General features: G+C 46.4%; 1 protein-coding gene across 2 annotated transcripts; it reads right to left on the minus strand.

The window, feature by feature from the left end:
* Positions 1-740: 740 nt before the first annotated feature.
* On the minus strand, positions 741-18,934 carry Thnsl2 (threonine synthase like 2). 2 transcript variants are annotated; one of them, XM_052173884.1, is made up of 9 exons: positions 18,800-18,934; positions 16,573-16,719; positions 13,264-13,458; positions 12,192-12,344; positions 7,586-7,816; positions 5,225-5,373; positions 4,998-5,123; positions 2,035-2,186; positions 741-1,680 (listed from the first exon to the last, which is right to left on the minus strand). In XM_052173884.1, the coding sequence occupies exons 2-9, from the start codon at positions 16,703-16,705 to the stop codon at positions 1,455-1,457; spliced, it is 1,365 nt and encodes a 454-aa protein (XP_052029844.1). In that variant the 5' UTR covers positions 16,706-16,719; positions 18,800-18,934; the 3' UTR covers positions 741-1,454. The 2 variants fall into 2 exon arrangements, with proteins under 2 accessions (XP_052029844.1, XP_052029843.1); XM_052173883.1 differs by having other exon boundaries at positions 16,573-16,807.
* Positions 18,935-20,923: the final 1,989 nt, after the last annotated feature.

A 20,923-nucleotide genomic window follows, 5' to 3' on the forward strand; every position in this document is an offset into this window, starting at 1 on the left:
ATACAACCTCCAGTTCAGTGAACAGTTTCTACCCACACCTCCAGTATGGGCTTCCTCGCTCCCCTGCTTGTGCTGTTGAGCCAACCTGGTGCAGCAGATGGATGTGGCCCACGCCTTAGCATCACCTCTCAGAGGCCAAAGGGTCTGCATTCAGCCTGCAGCTCCGATCTGCCCAAGAGCCGTTCAGAGGCACATCCCCAATGCTTCAGCAGGTTGAAAGCATCTGTCAAGGAGGACCAAGGCTCTGAATTTGCTTTGGTGGTTGAATAAACAGAGCCAGGGATCCTAGGACCCAGGCCAGTATGTAGGTGAGCAGCCTCGTGCCACAGGTCTGTGATTCTGACCCCTTTGAGCTGAGGTTGACCCCATGTCCAAAAGGCTCACCGTGTGAAACCCCTGAAACTTGCATATTAAGCAATGATACTGTTGAATCTTTCACCATCAGCCACCCTCTACCCCGGCTCACTCTACCCCCATAGAATAAAGGCAAGGGGCAGATTCCCAGGAAAGGACTGCAGTAGCTTTTCCCAGGAGCAGGACATATCTCCTTGGGACAAGAATATTCATATGGCTCAACATATTTTTAAAGACACAACTATACCATGGAACTTTCTATATAGACAAGGCTGGACTAGAACTCACAGAGGCCTGCCTGTCTCTTCCTCCTGAATGTGGAATTAAAGGCATGGGCTACCACATTCAGCTAGAACAAGAAACTTAAACAAACAAACAAACAAACAAACAAAAAACCAGACTTAGCTTTATTGTTTTTAATCACATATTGTATGTGTTGCAGGATTTTTCCCTGTCCAATCACATTAGGGCAGTGGGAGGCCTGTGATTGGACAGGGAAAAGGGAGGCGGAGCTAATGATGGGTACCTGCCTGGAGATGAGTAGATATGATTTCACAAGGTTAGAAATATTGGGATAAAGCTTATATCATTATCAATTGACTCTGAAATTACCGTATTGGCCTCTTGTAAATTGTGATTTTGTTGATATATATATCTGACTGGTTAATTAAGCTTTAAGAGTCATGATTAGACCGGGTATTTAGGTGTTGCGATGGCTGGCCATGGGGTGCGCATGGGTGCTGCGTGGTAACTAGAGGAACTCAAGGACCCCTGCCGGAAAGATGGCCTGGCAGGAGCTCTTTGGTCTGGCGTGGGGAGAGTTGGTGCCCGGCAGGAGCACAGGACCGAAGTCCAGCACCGGGGAGAGTTGGCGGGCTCGTTTTTTTTGTTTTTGTTTCTGTTTTTTTTTTTTTTTGTAATATTTCCCCACAACAGAATGTGTATCTGTGTATGAGTGCATTGCTGTCAAAAACCCTACAGCTAAAGTTATAAATGGTTGTGAGCCACCTAACATGGGCACTGGGAAGTAAACGGGTCCCCTGGAAGAGCAGCAAGAGTTCTTCACTACTGAGCCATCTTGCCCCAGCCATCCCTGGGAGCTATCCTGAGGGGTTCGCTACACAACCTTTCCACCGCTGGGACAGGCCCTCAATTGTGTCCCGCAGCATCTGTGTCCAGTCGTCTCCTCTCCGCATTGGGATACAACGTGCCTCCTTGTTCTCCAGGGCCAAGATATCTGCCGAGGTCTCGGGAGTCAGCCCAGCCGCCTGGACTGCTTCGGGGAATTTGACTGCTGAGGCAGGGGCCAGGCAGCATCGGGGGATGCTGTTAGGGATGGGGCAGGACAGGAGAGAACAGGCATAAAGATGGGAAAGGAGAGGACGGAGAAAGGAGGACCAGGGGGAAGGTTAGGGACAGTAGGGCAGAGCAGAGAGAGACAAAGACGTGATTAATACCTTGAACTGACCTATGTAATAAACCTTCAGCGTATCCCAACAAAGACCCAGCTTAGCCATCCTCCCCCTCACGACCTGGGATATAGTTCACACCTCTTCTAAGCAGATCTCTAGTTCTTGGGTACAGGACCCACCATGCCTACTGATGTCACTATCCTTAGTCTTGCATGCCCTGCTTGGAGAAGAGGCTTGCCCCCAGTGCCCCAGATTGCACTGCTGGTACCTGGACTGCCCACTGTCAGTCTGCTGGTAATGGTAGTTCACCGCTGTGGCCGAGTGGGGACACAGTAGGTACTGGTTCTCCTTCCAGCAGCGGGCCATGGTCTGGGTGATGGCGTCATCAGATGCCGACTCAGATGTCACTGCCTCTGAAAGCTGAAAGGTCATGGGGCAGGGGTGGATGTTGGAATTGGTGAATCACAGAAGAAGGACTAGACCCCTGCCTCATACACAGCCACACCCACACTAGGAACTCACAGTCAAACCAATTTATGAGTTTTGAGCCAATTACAATTGTGAGCCTACATAGCAGAAGGATCTGTAGAAGTTTTGAGTACATCTCGATATATTTAGCAGATGAAGCGAATTAGCACACAGTCCTGTCCTACAGCTTGATACAAGTCAGGAACATCCAAACATTTATGGTGTGAAAACTACCTTGTCAGTTCCTACCCTGCTTAGGAGCACCTCCCCTGGGAAACCTAGTACCTCACAGACTGAGGAAGACTCCCTTCTCCCTGAGCATGGTTGGTATGCAGGATCATTCTCTGAAGATGTTCTGAATGCTTACAACATAGCAAGCACCCTGCAAGTACTTAATGGTATCAGAGGCCACATGGATAATAGACTGTTTATACAGCTCTTCCTGGTTCGGGTCAGAGATAGAAGCCAACACCTTTTTCCTCCTCTTCCTCCTTCTCTTCCTCCTCCTCTTCTTCCTCTCCACCTCTTATTCCTTCTTTTCCCAGTTCTGGGATTGACACAAGGTCAGATGCATACTGAGCATGTGCTCTACCACCTTGATGCATCATCACTCAGTGTGATGGCTGTATTTTCCCTTTGTATTTCCAGTGCCTAACACAGTTCTTGAACCACAGCAGATAGATAATATGAGTGGAGGGAATGGAAGAGTGAATAAATGAATGGACTGATGGGTGAATTAATGAATGCCCTCCCAGCACTTACAGTATCCTTAGAGTAGAGTTAGGGTGAAAATGAAGAAACGGGGGATACAGTGTCCAGTTTTCATGGAGGGCCTCACTTACACAAGGAGAAGGAATATTGCTGTCCGCTCACACCATGGGCCAAACAAACTAATGCTTGGCTTTGTCAGCAGAAGGCTGAAGAGATGGCGTGGCTCCTCAGAGCACTTGCTGCTCTTGCAGAGGAGTCAGGTTTGGTTCTCAGCACCCACACGGTGGTAACAATGTGTAACTCCCATTTCTAGGGAGATCTGACGCCTTCTCCTGGACTCCACAGGCACTGCATGCATGTGGTTCACACAAACAAGCAAACACTCATACACATTAAATTAAAAAATGAAAAGCTTTTTCTTTTTAAAGGAGTATAGATTCTAAAAGAGAGAAGTCCTGTTCTGATCTTCAAGGGAATAGCTCAGCCCAGATAATGTGTCTGGTTTTGAGAAGAACCCCTCAGTAGGGACACTAACCGTGGCCAATTATGTCATATAAGGCACTAAGTTAAAGGAATTGGGTAGGCTAAGGTGGTAAATAAAGATTATCTTCAAGTGTAAGACACTGAGATAAAGTCAGACTGTGAAACCAAGAAGAAGCACATTCTAGACTTCTGTCTATCTATCTATCTATCTATCTATCTATCTATCTATCTATCTATCTATCTATCTGTCTATCCAGCCAGCCAGCCAGCTGAGTGTCTGCATGTATGTCTGCAGGCCAGAAGAGGGCATCAGATCTCATTATAGAAGGTCATGTGGTTACTGAGAATGGAACTCAGGACATCTGGAAAAGCAGCCAGTGCTCTTAACCGCTGAGTCATTTCTCCAGGCCTCCACCCCCTTGAAGTAAGCTTTAATTAAATACTGGCCAGGAAGATGGACTCTGGCCAGGTCCACCTCTGGGTTCTCAGCGAATGGCCACCAGGCAATGCTTTCTAACTAGTTTCCCAAAACAAATAAAACTCATTTATTAACTAAATAAAGTTTCTCCTTCTCTAAAAGAGACAGCAACAAGGACAAAGGAGGGAGATAAAGGTCAGCAGTGACTATGGTTTCTGTCTGTACTGGAAGGGCAGAATGGCTTGGTCCTTGTACTGATGTTGCTGTTATTGGAAACTAACAACAATAATAAATAAACATAGAAACAGTACGTGCACGGAGCTGTACATTTCCAGCAGTATGTAAAGTGTCTACATTTATCTTTTGACCCAAATTTCACAGCAACCTTGAGACAGGGGTTCTTATCAACCTCCCTCTACAGATGAGGAAACGGAGGTACTGCAGTTATAAAAACTAGCTTAGCGTTTCACAACTGACTCTCCTCACTCAGTCAGTGTTACCCATGAAAGTTCCTGGCTCACAGATGATGCCCCCAAACCAGGCGTCCCCTTCCCTCTCCCAGATTTCCAAACCCCATGTCTGCTGTGGTTGTACCCTTTCCTTCCTCCACAAGATGCTGTAGGAGGAACAGAGGTCGTCTGTGATCACAGGTAAGTGCCAGGGGAACCTGGAATGCTAAGCACACAGTGCTGTTTCAGGCGACAACTGCCATCTTCCTAGAAGCCTAGGTGTAGACTTGTAGACTTGGTTACTTGCCTGGTGACCTTTGCTCTGTGTGGTAGAGACTTTTCTGGCACGGCCCCTCCCCCAGACCCTTATCAGTCAACCTAAAGAATCAATCTTCATGGACTTTACAATGAATTTTGATGTAGTTAGGTCTGATCTGTATGTAGCTTACTTTATTCCTCAAGGAGATTTATATATGCTTTGTTGTGCACACGGGACTGAGTTAATCATCGCAAGAATAACATTCACCTCATTGTGCTGTGGTGCACAATCAACCACTAGAGATCAGACTTTAGAAGTCTTAACCAACACTGCCTCCTGAGTCCTGTTGAACAAAACTTGCTTCTTGCTTCTCTCAGAGGTCACTCCAATGACTGTGGAGATTGCAAAGACCCCCTCCCCTTAGGGTGTGGCCAATGACCAACCTTGCTATGTAGGTCCTTGGGTAGGTGCAGACTTTGGGTTCTTTCAAACTGTTCCATGAGGGCCTTTGTTGTCTGGCTGTCAGAGCCAGAGAGCAGCCAGAAGATCCTCTCCATGTTGTAGGGCACCTGAATGGAGAGGCAGAATCCTGGGCACCCTCATTCCAACCCTTATCCAGTCCTGCCCCACCAACAGTCGGCCAAATGTGCTCTTCTCCCTGGAGGCCCACCTGAATGTCCATAGCAGATGCCAGGGTTGTTCTGACAACCTCACACAGAGAGAAGTCTCCCTTCTGGACAGTCCTGTGAATGATGTCATTGCGGTTCACTGCCACAACCAGACAGATTGGCAGGCCCATCTTCTGAGCAATGCACCCAGCTTGGGAACACAGGAAGGCAAAAGGATTTTTAGATAACAGCAAAGATTTTTTTTTAAAAAAAATGTGAGTTTAATAGAAACAGATAAACTTTTTGCTGTGTGAAAATGAGAATGGGAAGAGGGACACAGGAGGAGAGAAGAGGAAGAGAAGTTGGATGGTCGCTGTGCCCTGTTCTGTTTCAGTCACCTACCAGGGGCTAACATATACATAAAGTTTTGTGAGTGAACCCCTAGCATCTTGAAGGTGCTAAGAGCTGAATTACCTTGCCCAAATCCTACCAATGGCAAGGTCTAGGTCATTGCCTTCCAGTTTGTTTTAGGAAGATGTCTGCTGTTCACTGCTGGCATGCAAGGCTACTTCACCCACAAGCTTCTAGGGCTTCTCCTGTCTCTGTCATCTTGCTGTTAGAACACTGAGATTATAGATATGTACTACCACATCTAGTTTTGTGTGGGCTCTAAGGATCTAAACTCGGGTCCTCAGATCTGTGTGGCAAACGCCTTAGCTACTGAGTTCTCTCTTTAGGCCCCGACTTTTATCAATATCGCACTAAATTTTGGAAAGCACATTCACACTCTTATTTCGGTTGATTTTCATGGAAGCATTCTAATGTTCTTCAGTGATGAGGAAAAATGGAAGCTCAGGAGGACCCAAAGATGTAAGGTCAGAGATGTCCTTATGGAGAAATCCCAGATGGGAATGTTGTCCACAGGGATTGTCCATGTGTTTCTTTGTGCCAGGTGCTATGAAGGGCTATAGGTGGCATCACTAGCTGGAAGGTGACAGGAAAGGGAAGCACACTTGGTGTCATCCTCTGAGTAGTGAGGATGGCAGCCTTCCTTGCCTAGCTGCCAGCACACTGTCACCTTATCTTCCTATAAGAAGTCAAGGAGTCTCTTAACCACTCAGATGCTTTTGCCATCTCACCCACTCTACCCCTGGTGCCTTGAGAAACAATGGCAGGGACAGAGCTACCAGAGACCCTAACATCATTGTCTCCTTGAGAGATGGCAAAGATGTAGACACCAGCCTGCCTGGGCTGTCAGCTTGGCTCCTCTACCAACCAGTGTGTAAGCAGAGGCAAGCTAGCTTGTCTTTGCGTCTGGTTCCTCACTCTAAAACAGTAAGACTAGAACAGGTGGACCCTGGATTCATCTACAGCTTCTTCTTCTGCATCAAAAAAGTCAACTGACCATGAATCAAAACTATCTGAAGCAGGGTAGAGTGATACACCCTATGTTTCCAGCATTTGGGAAGCTAAGGCAGAAGAATGGAGACTTTCAAGGCTAGTCTACGCTACATAGTGAGACCTTCTCAAAAAAAAAGTTGCATCTGTATTAAATGCATTGAGACTATTTCCTGCCATAATTCCCTAAAACACAATGGCCATTTAGATATTTGCGTATTATATTAGTTATTTGATATCATCTAGAGGTGATTTAAAGTACATTAGTATATGCATATAGGTTATATGCAGACACCATGCCATTTTACATATGGGACTTGAATCTCTGCAGATTTTGGTATCTGCAGGGGTCCTGGAACTAATTGTCCATGTACACAGGAGACAGCTATGTTGTTCTAGTCCCATGAAATCGCTAACCCAGGAAGAGCACTTAGAACAACATCACGTGGTCTATAGTTAATGATTGAGAATATTCATTGGTATTTGGTGCCACGGCACTTTTCCTGTACAAAGCTCATGTGCACCCTCAGTCAGACTTGTTTCTCACAGGCAGCTCTGAGCACGTGATCAGCTAAGGAACTCTTAACCATTCAGCTAGTAAAGGGCAGAGCCAGGGCTGGCCTCCCGATGCCAGAGCCCTTTCTGCCTCACATGGTCCCCGGGTAGTGAAAACACTGTGCCATGGCACAAGGCGGGCACAAGGCAGGCATCCCTCAGCAGGCAGTGGGTGGAGCTGGGAGCCAAGTGTACACTTTAGGAAAGGACACTGAGCTATGTATGCTGGCTGAGCCTTGAGTTCTGTCTACTAGCGGTTGTACAAGCACAGGCGAGGGTACTGAAACTTCCCAGGACTGAGTTCTCAATCTCTTTCTGCTTCAGGACCCTGGAATGTTCCATCCTGTGTGGTTTTCTGTCCTCTTTAGAACAAAACACAGTTTTCTTTCTCTCCATGTTTGTAGGCAGAAGACAACTTGAAAGAATGGGTGTTTTCTGGAAAGTCCATTTGCATCCCAGGGTCCCCTTACCTGCAAGGTTACCCCCAGCCCCTGTCGGCACTACCACCTCCACTGTGGGCAGGGGGTGCGTGTCCAAGGATGGTGTACACTGGAAATACGCGAAGAAGTGGTGTGCCATCTGCACCAGGACCCGAGACCAGTTGATGGAGTTCAGGCTCATCAGGTTGTGCCTCTGGACAAAGGCCCTGTCAGCAAACACGGCCTTGATGGGTTCGTCGAGCTCATCACTGTTTCCTTCCGCTGCCAGGGGAGAGAGAAGCGGGCGTCTCTCAGCGGTAGAAGGCCCTGGCACTCACTTCCATCTGGTTCAGCCTCTGCTTCCTTCACTTTCACTTGGGTTAGCCTGGCTTTCCAGGCTCTGTAAGCTCCTTAGGTGTCAAATCCAATGGTCCATGTACACAAGAACAAGAGACCCTACCTCACTTAGGAGAAAAGAAAATGTGGTGACCCTACCTCACTTAGGAGAAAAGAAAATGTGGTGACCCTACCTCACTTAGGAGAAAAGAAAATGTGGTCATAACCATTTCTAATGGTCTTGCCTTCTATAAAATCAGATATAAAATGTCAACCTTCTGGGATACTGGAAAAAGAATTCCCCCTGTATTCCAAGCCTCCATTGTTCTGCAAAGAGTATGTCTTTCACTCTTCTGGAAAGAAGGAGGGACTGTTTATAAACAGAGCCCTACTGGGGCTGGTGGGGAGTGTAGGTGCTAGGTAAGCTTGCTTAGGCAGAAGTTCTCCCTGAAGTTAGGTGTATACATTGGTTTAATTTATGGGGTGAATTATTAGGTAAACAATCTATTAATTTAACATATCAGCACCCCAGTCTAGCTGCCTCAGTAATTGTACCAGAATTGACTATTACCTGATACCTGTATCTAATTCTCCAGTTGGATCCATATCTCAAGCAGATTACTTGTGACGATTACTGGGGGAAAGTACCAGGAAAGCCATTAGGGGTGTAAAACTTTCTTTCTTTTCTCATCACTATAGAGAAATAATACAGATGGGGGACCAGATGTAACCCCAATCATTCTGATCCAGTAGTGGTGTCCCCATTCCTTTGCCAAGGTCAAGCCAATCTGTGCCTGGCAAGCCCATGGCGTCAGAGTACAGTCCACAGAGTACAGGTGGACATGTGAGAAGTCCAGGCCACCGAGACTCAGAAGGATGGTTTCTGGGGTTCTAGAGAAATGGACACTGCTTTTAAGGAAAAACCACAGGAAAGGAGAAACTTGGTTACTTCAAGTCTTCATAGTGTGACCTCAAGAGGAAGGAACCTAGGATTGAGGAAGGCAGATTGGGAAGTACTTGGATTCCTGATTGTAATGTTGAATCCCAGAACCAACCAAGTGACAGCCAGCTCCACCCCTGGACATCCCAGTTATAGAAGCTGGAAACTGTTCTTTCAGATAGTCCCAGTTGGATTTTCTGTTAATTCCAGTTTAAAAAAAAAAAAAAACCATAATCAATAAGCATCTAGAGTCTACTAAGTACTTGATGGTTAGGAATCACACAATGTACATGGAAATTACTACTTTCATAAACCCAGTGGCCAAGTAAGACACTTTTCTATTGCTATTAAAGATACTCTGACAGAAGCAACTTGCAGAAGAAAGAGATTTGGGGGCTTACAGTTTCAGAGGGTTAGAGTCTGAGACCGTTAGAGCTATGAACATGGGAACAGGCAGGAAGTCATGGTTCTGGAGCAGTAGCTGAGAACTTAGGTTCTTATCCAAAAGCAAGAGGCACAGAGAGCTAACTGGGAATGGCTATGGGCTGTTGACATCCCAATGCCCACTCCAGTGACACAACTCTATCAAGGCCACATCTAATCCTCCCTAAACAGTTCCACCAACTGGGGGCCAAGCACTCAGATATATAAAACTATGGGGGCCATTCTCATTTAAACTACTGCATTTCTATTTCCAGACTCCCATGGGCTTGTGGCCACATCATAATGTAAAACGCATTTAGTCCAACTTCAAAAGCCCCCATAGTCTGTCTCAAGACTGTTGAAAAATCCGAAGTCCAATATTTCTTCTGAGACTCAAGGCAATCTCTTAGCTATAACCCACTGTAAATTTTTTTTAAAAAGTATATCCTTCCAACATACAATGGCGTGTGAGCCTGGCATATACCACATGAGCTTGGCAACCTGAGTTTGACCTCTGATGCCCATATCAAGGTAGGAGGAAAGAAATAACCCTCACAAAGCTGTCCTCTGATGTCCATTCGGTCACTGTGTCATGGGCATCCAACTACTCGTCACACATGCAATTATAATAATGATGAATTAATAAAGCTTAAACTCAGCATCTGTTGGTTCACCCCTACTCCTTGAGCTCCCAAAGAGAAAACATGTCTTTCCTATTAGCCCCTGAATATACACACATCCTCCTAACAGTCACATCTGAAGCCTCTAAGAAGAAAAGGAACGTGAGCATACTGCTTATAAACAAATTGAACTACTTCCTCGATGCACTGACCATATACAGAACAGAAGCACCTTTGCTCTAGCGATAATGATACACCAGACTCATCAACAACCATGAAGCTGCACTGTTTCATAGGTGAGTGACGTTCTCCAGCCCCCAGATGGAGATGCCACTCATGCCCTTAGATGGAAGATCTCCAGTACATCTTGTACAAGACTAGAGAGGAGGACTGGAGTACAAAAACAAACAAACAAAAAACAAAAAACCCCTTAATTTTGATGCTAGGACCTAGACCCCTCACTAGTAACGTTGGCACACAGGAAACAGCTGGGCCCTCGGGAGCCTGAACATTGTTCATTAAAGTCTAACAATGACCAAAGGGAAATGCAGCCAGATATGGGCAATAACCACGGCACAGACTTTACACTAGAATGTACATGTGCTTGCCAAAGAAGAGCAGAGGGGTTTCTTCTCTGCTTTTGAGAAAATAGACAAAGGGCATTCCTGCTGCTCTGGTGACAAGACTTCCTCCCAGTGTTTGAACTCCTCATCAGTATTGGTATGTTAACATAAAAATACCCCCCTTCGATTTATATTTGTTACTGTTCTATTGTTGTGAAGAGACACCATAGTCATGGCAACTTATAAAGGGGAGCATTTAGACAGGGGCTTGTTTGCATTTTCAGAGGGTTAGTTCTTGATCATCATGGCAGGATTCTTGGCAGCAGGCATGCTGGTGCTGGAGCGGTAGCTGAGAATTTATATCTGATCCATAAACAGGATGGCATGGGGGTGGGGCAGATCGAGATTGGGTCTGGTTGAGCTTTTGAAATCTCAAAACCCACCCCGCAGTGACACACCTCTGTCCAACAAAGCCACATCTCCTAATCCATCCCTAAGAGTTCCATTAATTGGAGACCGAGCATTCAAACATCTGAGCTTACGGAGGCCGTTCTCATTCAAACCACCACAGGACTATACTAGGACCCAGGCCAGTCGTAGAAGAATTTTATCTTATTTGTATTTATCTATTTTGAGTTTATTTTATCTTAAGCATATGGGTGTTTTGCCTGAATGCATGTCTGTGTACCATGTGTATACAGTGTCCATGCAGGCCAGAAAGGAACAACAGATCCCACTGGAACTGCAGTTACAGACAGTGGAAAGCTGCCATGTGGGTGGTGGGACTCAAACCCTGTCCTCTAGAAGAGTAGCCAGTGCTCTTAACCATCTCTCTAGCGCCTTATATTTATTTATTTCTAGACCATTTCCTGTATTTGAAGAGAATGATCAAAAAAACAAAAAAACAAAAAACCAAAAAACCAAAAAGCAAAACAAAAATGCAAGGCTACATGAGCAAAGTATGTAAAACCTCAACCAAGACCCCTAAATCTCATATTCTTATGCCTCCTCCTTGCAGCTCAGTGAGATCAAGCAGGGAGTGAAAAGTGAAACTAGAATCATGGCTCCACCCATACTCCCCTGTCCAGGGCTATCAATTGCCTAAGCTATGACGCAACCCATACTCCCTCCCCCCACACTCCCCCCCTGTCCTCTACTATCAATCTCCTAAGGATGGAAACATTTATACTCACCTCCACACTATCCGTCTCCTAACCACTGGATATTTGGTGTAACATGAAAAGCATGGTTTTCTCCTTTCTCCAACCACAGAATACTATTGTTCCTATGGCAAAGCTGAGGTCTTCATTATGAGGCAGCCATAATGGACCGGTAGTAGCAGCACCAGGCAGCTTCTTATTTTAATACTTGACCCAGTTAACTGCATGCATGGCCTAGCTGTCTTCCCTCTAAGAAAGGACATGGACTGCCAACATGCACTGACACATTCTCTGAGCTATGAAACATGTCTGTGTCCTCAACATTTCTGAAACCTGGAACTGAGTACGTGGCTTGCCTTAAGTTATGGTTCTGCATGGCTGCCTTCCTGTGCCATCGGCAAGTGGGAACTTGACAGAGGTAGCAATGACAGACGCTTGAACCAGCTCTAACAGTTCAACACAGTAAGTGCAGGTCTCAGCCATAATAAGCCAGTTAGTGTGGAAGGCTGTGAAGCCAGAGACTTGCCCAGAGCTAAGCCAAGGCACCTCAGTACATGACTGATCCTACCTACGAGAACAGCCATTGGGGCTGGACCACACAGTCCCTGCACCCACCTCCAAACACGTGGACATTCTCTTTCAGCACCGTTGTCATCTGGAGCTCCTGAATCTTTGAACAACGGCCTTTGGGCAACAGAACGATAATGTCCACATTCTTGGATCCTTGAACGCTCTCAATGGCGGCACTTCCCGTGTCCCCAGAAGTTCCTAGAAAGGAGACGCCTCCCTTTAGAACGAGGGGAATAAAGAATAAAATGATCTTAAAATATTGGTGCCCAGTGCAGCAACATTGGCTTTCAACTACTTGAAAGGTCGGTACTGAGTACTTAGCTCAAGGTCTTTGAATATATCAACAAGTATACTGTACACCTAAAAATATCATTCCAGAAGAATCCATAGCCTCCAGCAGACTGATGAAGGGATCTGTGATAGCTAATCCTGTCAACTTGAGGGTGTTAGGATCAACATGGAAACACACCTCCAGACATGTCTATAAAGGCATTCCAGAAAGGTTTGACTGAAAAGGGAAGACCCTAGCACACCCTATGAGCTGTGGTTGGTCCTGATCAAAAGAAAAGCAAGAACGGAAGCTGAGCACCAGCGACGATGTGCTCTGCTTCCTGACTGTAGAGACAGTGTGACCAGACGCCCCAAGCTCCTGTCACCATCCTTTCAGTGCCATACTGGCCTGTACTCGCAAACCCTCCTTCCTTAAGTTGCTCTTGTCACAGCAATGAGAAAAGTGACTGAGACAGAATCCACGGCAGAAAAACAGGTTAGAAAACTTTCTAAAAAGAGTTCTCAACCTTCCCAGTGCTGCGACCCTGTAATACAGTTCTTCATGTTGTGATGACTACCAACTGGAAAATTATTTTCATTGCAACTTCATTACTGTAATTTTCTACTGTTATGAATTGTAATGTAAATATCTGTTTTCTGATAGTCTTAGGCAACCCTGTTAAAGGGTTGTTTGACCCCCACCCCAAAGCGGTTACAACCCACAAGTTGAGAACCACTGCCCTAGAAAAAACTGATAGCATAGCCTTAAAAGATGCAATCAAGGGTATACCATGCAATGGCACCCTCCGGCTGGGTGCTAAGAAACCCTGCTCCCTCCCATACCCACCCACAACAATGGTGACGTGCTTCTTCTTCTTCTCCAAGAAGTACTGCAGGAACTGTGCTGTGCAGGACAGGGACAGGTCCTTAAAGGCATATGTGACTCCGTGCCAAAGCTCCAATATGTTCAGTCCATTCTTCAGCCTGCACAGATGAACCACATCTTTGTGGCGGAATCTGCTGAAGGCTCGGTCAATCAGATCTGTGAGGATAGAGATTGGACAGAGGGTGATGGTATTAGCTCTTCAAGTTTTATTTCTGCCTCTTTAATCTTTAATGTTTATCTCCCATTGTCAACTAAAAGGCCCAGAAAATCTGACCTTAAATGACATGCTTAGGAACAGAATTACACAGTTCTAGAAAAATATATGAGGGCATGCATTAAATTGCTGTTACATTACTCTTTAGGATTCCCCAGACCAGACACCAGAACTAGCTCTAGAAAATGTCTAGTTTTCATTTTATCTTCTTCTTCTTCTTCTTCTTCTTCTTCTTCTTCTTCTTCTTCTTCTTCTTCTTCTTCTTCTTCTTCTTCTTCTTCTTCTTCTTCTTCTTCCTTCTCCTCCTCCTCCTCTTCCTCCTCCTCCTCTTCCTTCTCTCCTCCTCCCCTTCCTCCCTCCTCCTCCTCCTCCTTCTTTTTATTTTTCAAGACAGAATTTCTCTGTGTAGCCCTGGCTGTCCTGGAATTCATTCTGTAGACCAGGCTGGCCTCGAACTCAGAAATCCACCTGCCTCTGCCTCCCAAGTGCTTTGAGTAAAGGAATGCACCACCACTGTCCAGCTATATACTTCCCTATTGAGTCTTTTTATTTTATTTTTATTTACCCTATATGAATGGGTGATTTGCTTCCTTGTATGTATGTGTACCATATGTGCACAGTGCCTGAAGAGGTCAGAAGAGAGAGCCAGATCACCCGAAGCTAGAGTTACAGACAGTTATGGGGTGCCATGTGGATGCTGGGAACTGAATCCAGGACCTCTGGAAGAGCCCTCAGTGCTCTTAACCACTGAGCCACCTCTCCAGACCCTAATAAGCATATATTTCAGTAGAAAAATCAAGTCATAGAACAAATAAAACAGTTTCAACTTCCTAATTTTCTTTCCTAAGGATGAAAGTTTGTTAGTTTGTTCTTTGTAATACTAAATTCTGCATCCATGGTGCCAGGATTTGGGCGTGGATGACATACAAACGTAGCCACAGTTTAGAGCAGAGCTTCTTGAGCTTCTGTCTGTGGACTACACTTGGGATCTTATCAAATTGCAGAAGTCAAGCCAACAGGTCTGATATGACTTTGAAATATCTAACAACTGCCCAGGCAACGCCATTACTGTTGGACATTGGAACACATTCTGTGTGGTCCTTCTCCCATCCCCCACCAACTCCAAACATCTGCCATTTCTGTGCCGGTGATATTTTGTCAACTCGATACAAACCTAGACACATTTGAGAAAAGAGATTATCAACTGAGGAATATCCTCTGTCAGACTGGCCTGTAGGGAAGTCTGTGGGGACATTTTCTTGTTTAATGACTAGTGTGGGAGTTACCCAGCTCGCTGAGGGTGGCGCCATCCATGAGCAGGTTGCTAGGGTAATCTTTTCACATTGCGTGAAGACATGTCTCTGCATGTTCAGTTGTGAACTCTGTGCCAGAAGGGAACTGAATGCTGGCAGGAGTCTGGTATTGCCATCTCTATGCTCCACCACTGGGTTTTCTACTTTGTAAACATCTGTCCTTCCTCACTAGGCTAAAGCAATCTAGAATGTATCTGAGGTTGTGATTGGTTTTAATAAAGAGCTGAGGGCAGCACAAGGAGGGCAGAGCTTCTGGGCAGAAAGGAGGTCCCTGGGAGAAAAAGCAAACACAGAGATTCAGAGAGCAGACACAGAGGGAACAGAATGCCAGCGAGCAGAGAAAGGTATAGAGCTAGCCATGTGGTGGGTCGTAAGCTAAGTAGTTGGGTTCAGTTTAGAGTAGCTGAGAGACTGCCCAGGCAAAGGCCTACGCTTTAAACTATGTAGAAGACTCCATGTCATTATTTATGCTGCTGATGGTTCTGAAAAAGTGTCACTATAGCAGGTGGCTCAGGAGTGTATAAGCAAGGTTGAGCAGGCCCTGAGGGGCAGGCCAATAAACAGTCCTCTTCCTCCACACCTTCTGCTTCGGTTCCTGCCTCCAGGCTCTTGACCCTGACTTCCCTCAGTGATAGAGCGTGATCTGAGAGTTGTATGCCGAAAGAAACCTTTCCTCCTCTAATTGCTTTGGTCACGGTGTTTTATCAAAGCAACAGAAACCCTGACTATGGATTCTCTAGTCACTCAAAATGTCCCCTGTAAACCAACAGCTATAGTTCTGTATAGGTGCTCAATAGAAAAGCAGGATTCTCATATTTACCCTCTAGACTTTTGAGTGAGAATGGATCCCATAAACTCATATGTTTAAATACTTAGCCCTCAGTTGAGGTAACTATTTGGGAAAGATTAGGAGGTGTGGCCTTGTTGGAGATATGTCAACAGGATGGACTTTGAGGTTTCAAAAGCCAGGGTCAGCCATTACCAGCAAAATCTCTCTCTCTCTCTCTCTCTCTCTCTCTCTCTCTCTCTCTCTCTCTCTCTCTCTCTCTGTCCTCTCTCTCTCTTTCTCTCTCTCTCTGTCCTCTCTCTCTCTCTTTCTCTCTCTCTCTCTGTCCTCTCTCTCTCTCTCTCTCTCTCTCTCTCTCTCTCTCTCTCTCTCTCTCATGCTTGTAGATCAAGATGTAAGCTCTCAGCTACTCCTTCATAGGATACAGCCATGATGGTCATGGCTAGAACCCTCTGAAACTGTAAGTCCCAAATAAACTCTTTTTTTTCCCCAAAAGTTGCCTTGATCATGGAGATTTATCACAGCATAGAACAGTAACTAAGTCATACCCAAACCTATTGAACCAGAGTCTGCTTTTGAGATCCTCCAGAAAAATCCATTGCACATGATAGCTTGAGACAACCTGTCCCAGGACACTCAACAAGACATGGTAGTAATCTAAGTGCCTTGATGACTGAGGTCGACATTTGTCAACACTCAAGCTTTTGGGGTGACTGAAAAATCCTTAGTCTTAATTTTTTAAATAATTATCAAGTTTCAGTAGGTCATTTTTTCCTTCATCTCACTGGAGGAAGAACAGAGGAACTGAAGATCCCACTGCTGAAACTCTAGAATCAGGAAATATCTTACGAGATTTGAGAAAGGCAACTAGGGATTTTCTAGCGGTTGGGTAATGAATTTACAACTCAGGGAGGGAATGTGTGGCACTGAGCTGGGGTTGAGAGAAGGGTCCTCACCGTTTAAGTCATGTCTTGGAATAAGCTCCTGGCCAATGAAGAGGGCACACAGCTCCTTCACCAGGCTGCGATAGGACAGCGTGCTCCAGTGACGCAGGGTCTCTTTGTCCAGCCTCGGGAGCTCCTCTGGCATATAGAGGCCCCCATCTGGTGCATAACCAGAGAAGAGGGCCCCCTCAAAGTTGACCCGTGGGGCCATTCCCCGGGTGCTAGTGTACCACATGATCCCAGAGGCCTGCAAAGAGAGAGTCTTCAAGCTCCCAGCACCCAACAGGAAGAGGCTAAGTGTACCGAGTCCTCTTACCTATCCTCTGAGCCACCAAAAATGTATCTCAGACACGGTGATGGCAGCCCTAACCTGAGTCTCTACTCAGCTTTGTCAAGTTTTGTGGAAATCATGATCCTTTTGGTCCAAACAGACAATTCCACTGAGTGCCCTACCTTGAGGTGTGGATATTGGAGTATGCTGGGCAAAGAGAATCACAGCTCTTAACCAGTAACAAAGAAAACCTTGGAATGGAGAAAGGTCATAGCAATAGCAGGTGCCTGCCATTTTAACAGGTTTCTTGGTAAAGAAAAGACCAGAACACCTGACTGCCAAATGCTGCTTTGGATGGGGGGGGGGAGCATTTATTCACCATTGGTGGAATGCAAAGTGGTTTAGGCACTATAGAAATTGGTGTGGAGAGTCCTCAAAAAGCTAGACATGGATCTATCATATGATCTAAATATACCACTCCTGGCTACATTCCCAAAGGACTCTATATCCTACTACAAAGATATTTGCTCATTCATGATCATAGCTGTTCTACTCAACAATACCCAGGAAATGGAGACAACCTAGGTGAATGGGTAATTGGGAGTCAGTTTTCTTCAGGGATACAGGCTCTTGGAGGCTATACATGCTCCAGAAAAGGGCCCCACACCCATGTACTAAATGATCTCAGTGGGGTTTTTGTTTGGTGGTTTTTAAGTAAGAGACCACATAAAGTTGGGAGGGGAAATGGTGTGGAGAAGTCAGAGGAGAAGAAATAGGGATCAAAATACATTATAAGCATGTATGCATTATTTCTTTTTAAACTGCAAGACCCATGTCCCAGGAAACCCCTTTGTCCTATGCACATCATCATGGTTGGGCATTATCACCAATAAGTGTGACCCTGTCTGGCAGCCTAATTCTAGAAGGCTAGCAGTCGAACTAGCTTTCTAGTCTTTGAAACTCCCTAGCCATGGCTATTTGACTCAGGCTGCCTAGCGTGGATTCAGGGCCCTATGATGGTTTGAATGAGACAGAGATAAACCTGTCAACTTGACTACACAGAACTCCCAGCACCACTGAGGCATTTCTGCACCCTGCCCATAGGAAAGGAAAATCTGACTTCGGCCTAGATGAATCCGAGTTCCCCTTTCCTTCCCTTTGGCCTTGCCTGACCCTGGAGATGGAGCCCAGGCCTATACTAGGCAATTGTTCTGCCTCTGAGAAAGACGTGAGCCCGGCCTGAACTCTGCATGTGCCAGAATAAGACGGACTGGTTAGCAAACAGACCCAGGCTTCTCACAGGATTAAGGGCTGTCTCGGTTCTGAAAGATCACTTCAAGGGACAGCATTCCCGACGTAACAGAAGAAAACTATAAGAAACACAGTTAATGACCCTTTTTTTTTTTTTAAGACTTCTGTGTGAGGGCTCCGGACTCAGATCTCCGCTGTACTTTACTGTGATAATTACTTTCTGGAACTTTTCTGAATTTTATTCCAGAGCAGAGACAGGGCAATAACCACAATAAATAATAATAAAAAAAGTAATATCCGCCTTTGGGGGCGGGATTCAGCGCGGCGGAGGGAGGGAGTGGGGAGGCATGGAGGCGGATCGCTGGATCACTACACTCAGGTTGGAGTTCAAGGCTAGGCCTGGGAGGTGTACCCCGGCTGGCGAGCTCACAGAAGCCTAAGGTCCCATTCCCACCCTCTGAACATAGCTCACTGTCCTGAGTTTCGGGATTCTTCCCGCACTGCCGAACCCTGGCTGCAGGTGGAAAACACGAGAAATCCTGCACCCGTGCGGGCTGCTGGGGCTGCTGCCATCCTAAAGCCCCATCTGGCTTTAAAACGGTGGCCCCGGAAGCCAAGCTGAGCTGAGCTGCCGGACCCGGACAGCAACCAGGAATCAGACCGGCACTGCGGAGAGCGCGGGGTGGGGGCACGCGGCGGGGACACGAGCGAGGTTACCGTAGGGACGCGGAGCTGCCTGGCGACCCGAGTCCGGTGGGCGAAGTGCACAGCTCTGACTTCCCAGAGCGGAGGTTCCGAGTTTACAGCCAAAGCTGGGGAGGAGCTCCTACAGAGGGCGGAGGAGCGGGTGTGGAGGAGGGGCTTGGAAGAGGGTAGAAGACTTAGCTTGGAAGATGGGAGTGGGGGAGTGGGGGGAGGGGCATGATGACACGCACAAGGGACACAGGGAGGGGGAGGGGTATGGTGACACTAGCCTTTTCAGGCCCTGGATTCTCTTTTAGCCTCCTCTTAGCTAAGACTCAATAGACTAAAAGCTGGTAACATTTTGTTATGTTTTTGTTTGGTTGATTATTGAGAGATCCGTCTCTATATAGCTCTGGCCATTCAGAAGGTTCTATGTAGACCAGTTTGGCCTTGAACTCACAGAGATTTGCCTGTCTTTGCACATCCCTCCCCAACTCCTCAGCCAAGTGCTGGGATTTCAAGCTTTGTTTTGTTTTTAGATGAGAAATCGGAGAGCAATGTGGGAAGGACTCGGCCTTCCACCCTCCCATCCTTTGGCTTTCCGGATTCTGGTTCACCTAAGTCTGAGAGCCTGTGCTAAAACCCACCAGACGGGTGCATCATTTAGCTAAAAAAAACTCCTAATAGAGTAATATCACTTATGAAGCGTAAGTCTAGTCTAGGGTAAAAATCTGACTCAGTTTCCCCTTCCCTTTCCTTTTCTCTACATCCTCCACCCCTTCATGGAACTCAGTTATGAGGCAAAGGATGATCTTGCAGTCTCCATCTCCTGAGTGCTGAGATCACAGCCTTGCGTCACCGAGGGCTTAGGTTGGGAATCGAACCAGAACTTTGTGCTCGGCCAGCACCTTACCAGCTGAGCCCAGGGAGGAAAAAAAGCAAGAACTTGGAGAAAGTTTACTCCAAACACGCCCCGTCCCTGGGTTTACGTTCATGCTCCTGGATAAGCATAGGTTTGAAGCTGGACCAGACAGGTACAGGCTAAGATTTGTTCTTATCCCTGGCCTTGGCCTGGTCTTCACCGGTCTCCTTCCTCCTACTGGGGTCTCTGCTTATTCAAGTTGCCTGCTGTCTAATCCTCCCTTATACACCATCCCTAGGCAACAGTCTGTGCAGCTGTCACTGACTAGCCAGCTCAGAGTCTCCTGAGGCACTAAGAGACTGTCCCTGCCCAGGGTATGAGATAGTCTTCTGAACACAAGGCGGGGCCAGAGGCTTGCCTCGGTGGGCGCCAACCCACTGAGGGGTACAGGTCAATCAGGGACCTTCTCCAAAGTGCTTCTGTGCTTTCCATGAGGTGCATTTAATCATTCAGAAGCCAGGGAAACTGGGACTCACAAAAGTCAGCAGTGTTTGTTACAGTGTTCCCAAAGACATCTTTATGAGCCTCCAAGGACAGCCTTGACACCCCCACCCACAGGGCTTTTCTGTCCAGCTCTCTGCCCGGCTCAGTCAGGCCTGCAAGGCAGCACCATCCTGGGGCCCAGAGGGCAGCCCAGCGTTCTTCTGTGAAGTGCACTTTGACTCCTCACCAAGGAGAGGAGCTAATGGCTGGAGACAACTGAGTTAATCATTAGGGGTTACTGCCTGGGGCTCAAGAAAAGATACCAGGAAGAAGGCTGAACTTTGAGAGCACAGTAAACTGTGGTGTTCATATTCTATATTGGAGCCACAAATCACTTTCTTTCATTCGTCTTAACACTATTTATTTATTTATCTATTTATTTATTTATTTATAAATGCAGTGATAATATCAGTCAGGCTAGAGCCGGAGACTGGAGCAGTTCAAAGCATTGGCTGCTCTTCTGGAGTTCAGTTCCTAGCGCCCACACAGCACTCATAACCATCTGTAATTTTAGATGAAGGGGGCCTGACTCCCTTTTAACCCCCATCAGTATCAGGCATGCCCGTGGTATGCAAGTATACATGCAGCCAAAACACTCTCACACACAAAATAATAAAAAATAAAAACACACGAACCAAGGCTTCCTTATTGGCAATCACGCCCAAAACAGATCAGGTAAAATTAGATAAAGCACCTCACAGGCTGTCAAAATTGATTTCCGTTCTGAGGCCACTCGCGTATTTAAAAAAATA

The sequence above is a fragment of the Apodemus sylvaticus genome, chromosome 2 (genome assembly GCF_947179515.1).
Source record: "Apodemus sylvaticus chromosome 2, mApoSyl1.1, whole genome shotgun sequence".
NCBI lineage: Eukaryota > Metazoa > Chordata > Mammalia > Rodentia > Muridae > Apodemus > Apodemus sylvaticus.

Bases quoted from the DNA above. Each gene is read 5' to 3' on its own strand.
- Thnsl2 (XM_052173883.1), bottom strand. From the start codon at position 16,795: ATGTGGTACACTAGCACCCGGGGAATGGCCCCACGGGTCAACTTTGAG. The intron at 12,345-13,263 runs GTGGGTATGGGA...TCTCCTTTCTAG, and splicing joins GCACGTCACCATTGTTGTGG to GAACTTCTGGGGACACGGGA. The intron at 2,187-4,997 runs GTTGGTCATTGG...ATGACCTTTCAG, and splicing joins CCAAGGACCTACATAGCAAG to CTTTCAGAGGCAGTGACATC.